Source organism: Priapulus caudatus, unplaced genomic scaffold (assembly GCF_000485595.1).
Source record: "Priapulus caudatus unplaced genomic scaffold, Priapulus_caudatus-5.0.1 Scaffold403, whole genome shotgun sequence".
NCBI classification, from domain to species: domain Eukaryota; kingdom Metazoa; phylum Priapulida; class Priapulimorpha; order Priapulimorphida; family Priapulidae; genus Priapulus; species Priapulus caudatus.
Window position 1 is genome coordinate 185,858 of NW_014577464.1, and position 2,270 is coordinate 188,127.

A 2,270-nucleotide genomic window follows, 5' to 3' on the forward strand; every position below is an offset into this window, starting at 1 on the left:
TTTTTTTTTACAAATTGTACCACTGTACATTATATAAATCTGTAGGCAATACATTATATGTACTAAGCAAAACAAACATTCAACATAAAAGGTATAGATCTCCACACAAGCACGTACCCGAGCATGTAGACACCATGCTGAATTTGTGAAAAGACCCCCCTCAAAAAAAGTCACCTACCTACCCAACCTTTTCAGCCTGGGTCGGGTGAGGACAAACAAAGACTTTTTTCATTGTGGCCCAAGGTTCTCCCCAGGAATTTCTTGCCAGGAATTTATGGATGGATGGGGGAGGGTCTGAGCGGGTTGTACCAATTGGAATCAATTATGCATGTCATACACAGCTCCAATACACAAGTAAACCTAATCAGTTCAGAGACCTAAACAATTAGGAAAATGATTAATTAGTCAATAAGCAGTTGAATAGGCAATTAAGGAATGTCACTATTTACCTTCAGTCTTGAAGGTATGCCAGACGCAACATGCGTTGAAGGCCTGGAGAGAACCCTGATACCTGACCAGGTGCAAGAATGACTCAACACACAGGTCATGCAGTCTTTCGACATAGGGCCGCAAGACCGCATGTGAGTGTAGCATACAAGTAAGTAATAAATAGAGAAAACAATTTTACAAACCTGATCAACTTGTGTTAGATACTCGAGACCGGGTGGGCAGTTTGGAACTTGTCCTGCCATGGGAGGCATCGCCATCCATGGTGTAGGCTGAGCCATGTTGAGGACTTGAACAGCAACTATACTGTAAGTGTAAAGTGATGTATTGATGATGTATTGATACACTCATTTTATTGATGTTTCAAACTCATATGTTACGTTAAAATAAATTGCAATATCCATAGCCTATGTATGAGTATGATCCTCAAACAAATGACACGTCGACAGGAGCTTGTGACATAAAAAGCTAGGAAAATTTTGCTACCTCCTATCTGTGTATATATAAAGTTGTTCAGCCAAATTAGTCCATACTCGCATAACTAGAGAAATCCGCAGCCTAGAGGAAAACTAAAGATATTTTCAGAATCAGCACGTCTGACTCTCGTAAATGGCGTTACTGCGATTTCTCATACTATATAAAGGCTCTTTATCACGGAGTCAGTACGTGGATTTTTTCTACTCGCCAAATTTGTTACGAGTTCAGTTCGTGTGCACTATAAAATCCAGCCATCGCTCAAGATAGCATTATCGCACCTGTCATTTCACGTTGACTCACCCGATGAACTCATGTCTACCTGCGATCCCGCGACCCCGGCTCGGTCACGTCCAACTGCTGACTATTCTTATCAAACATCTTCTGCATTTACGACTACAAAATCAGCTGCAATGATCTGCTTATAGAGTGTGCGTATATGCGCGTCCCCTATGCTTTCTTTAAACGCATGTGCGCGTACGTGTACCCACGGCGGGTGTTGAAGTTTGTATGTGCGCGCGTGCGTGGGTGCGTGCGTGCGTGCGTGCGTGCGTGTCTGCATGCGTGCCTACATGCACTTTACTGGTGTGTAAGGTGGTGTAACATGCAGCATGTGTTTTCTAGGCTGCGTAATATTTTGTGTCTTTTAGTAGCTATTATTATTGTGAACCTACCTTGCATGACAAGAAAGTTTTTTTAAACACCTAGAGAATGCCCGGAGTGTACAATCAAGCCTTAAAAATGCCTCGTTTGGTGCTATCAAAAGAAAAACTTTTATCGTTAAACAACTTGGAATTTAAGTGCCCAGGTAGCCATAGCCCGACCGGGCTGTGCGACGGATTGTCTATACCCGGTATTATAACCCTAGCAATACCGTTTCTTGGAGCTAAGGTAGCCATTGCTGTAGTCTCCCGGCACTGTGCAGATTCCGACCAATGCGGCACAAATCTAAACGGCTCGACCTAGGCTCGTGATAATCGGTGTATAGCATTATGGTAGGAAAAGCCATCACTGTGCCGAAATTGGAGGTCACACGTCAAAGGTCAATGGGGCACAGGGCAGATTTTAGACATTTTCTGAGGACATGGTCTAACGGAGCGATTGAAAAACTTTTTTGTTTCAGCCACAAAAGTGACCTAGCATTTTTATGGCTTTATTGAAAGGACCATGAAATGTACTTTCTGCTGACATGTGAAGAGTAAGTGTCGGATAACGTTTTGACCCTTAAGAGGAGGGTTAAACATGGATTTGTTTACTGTTAGAAAGAATTTGACTGCCGGGTTTGCTAGTAGAATCTATACACGCCTGGATGTATGAGGCCACAATGTCACAGTGAAATTTCAAAAGCT

The 2,270-nt window shown here is 42.7% G+C and overlaps 1 protein-coding gene across 1 annotated transcript in view; it reads right to left on the bottom strand.

The window, feature by feature from the left end:
• LOC106810000 (phospholipid scramblase 1-like) overlaps positions 1–2,270 on the bottom strand; it is a 15,593-nt gene that overhangs the window by 9,524 nt on the left and 3,799 nt on the right. Inside the window, exon 2 of the mRNA XM_014813254.1 lies at positions 633–753. Within this exon, the coding sequence (XP_014668740.1) occupies positions 633–728 (96 nt within the window). The 5' untranslated portion in view covers positions 729–753. The remainder of the gene's footprint in view (positions 1–632; positions 754–2,270) is intronic.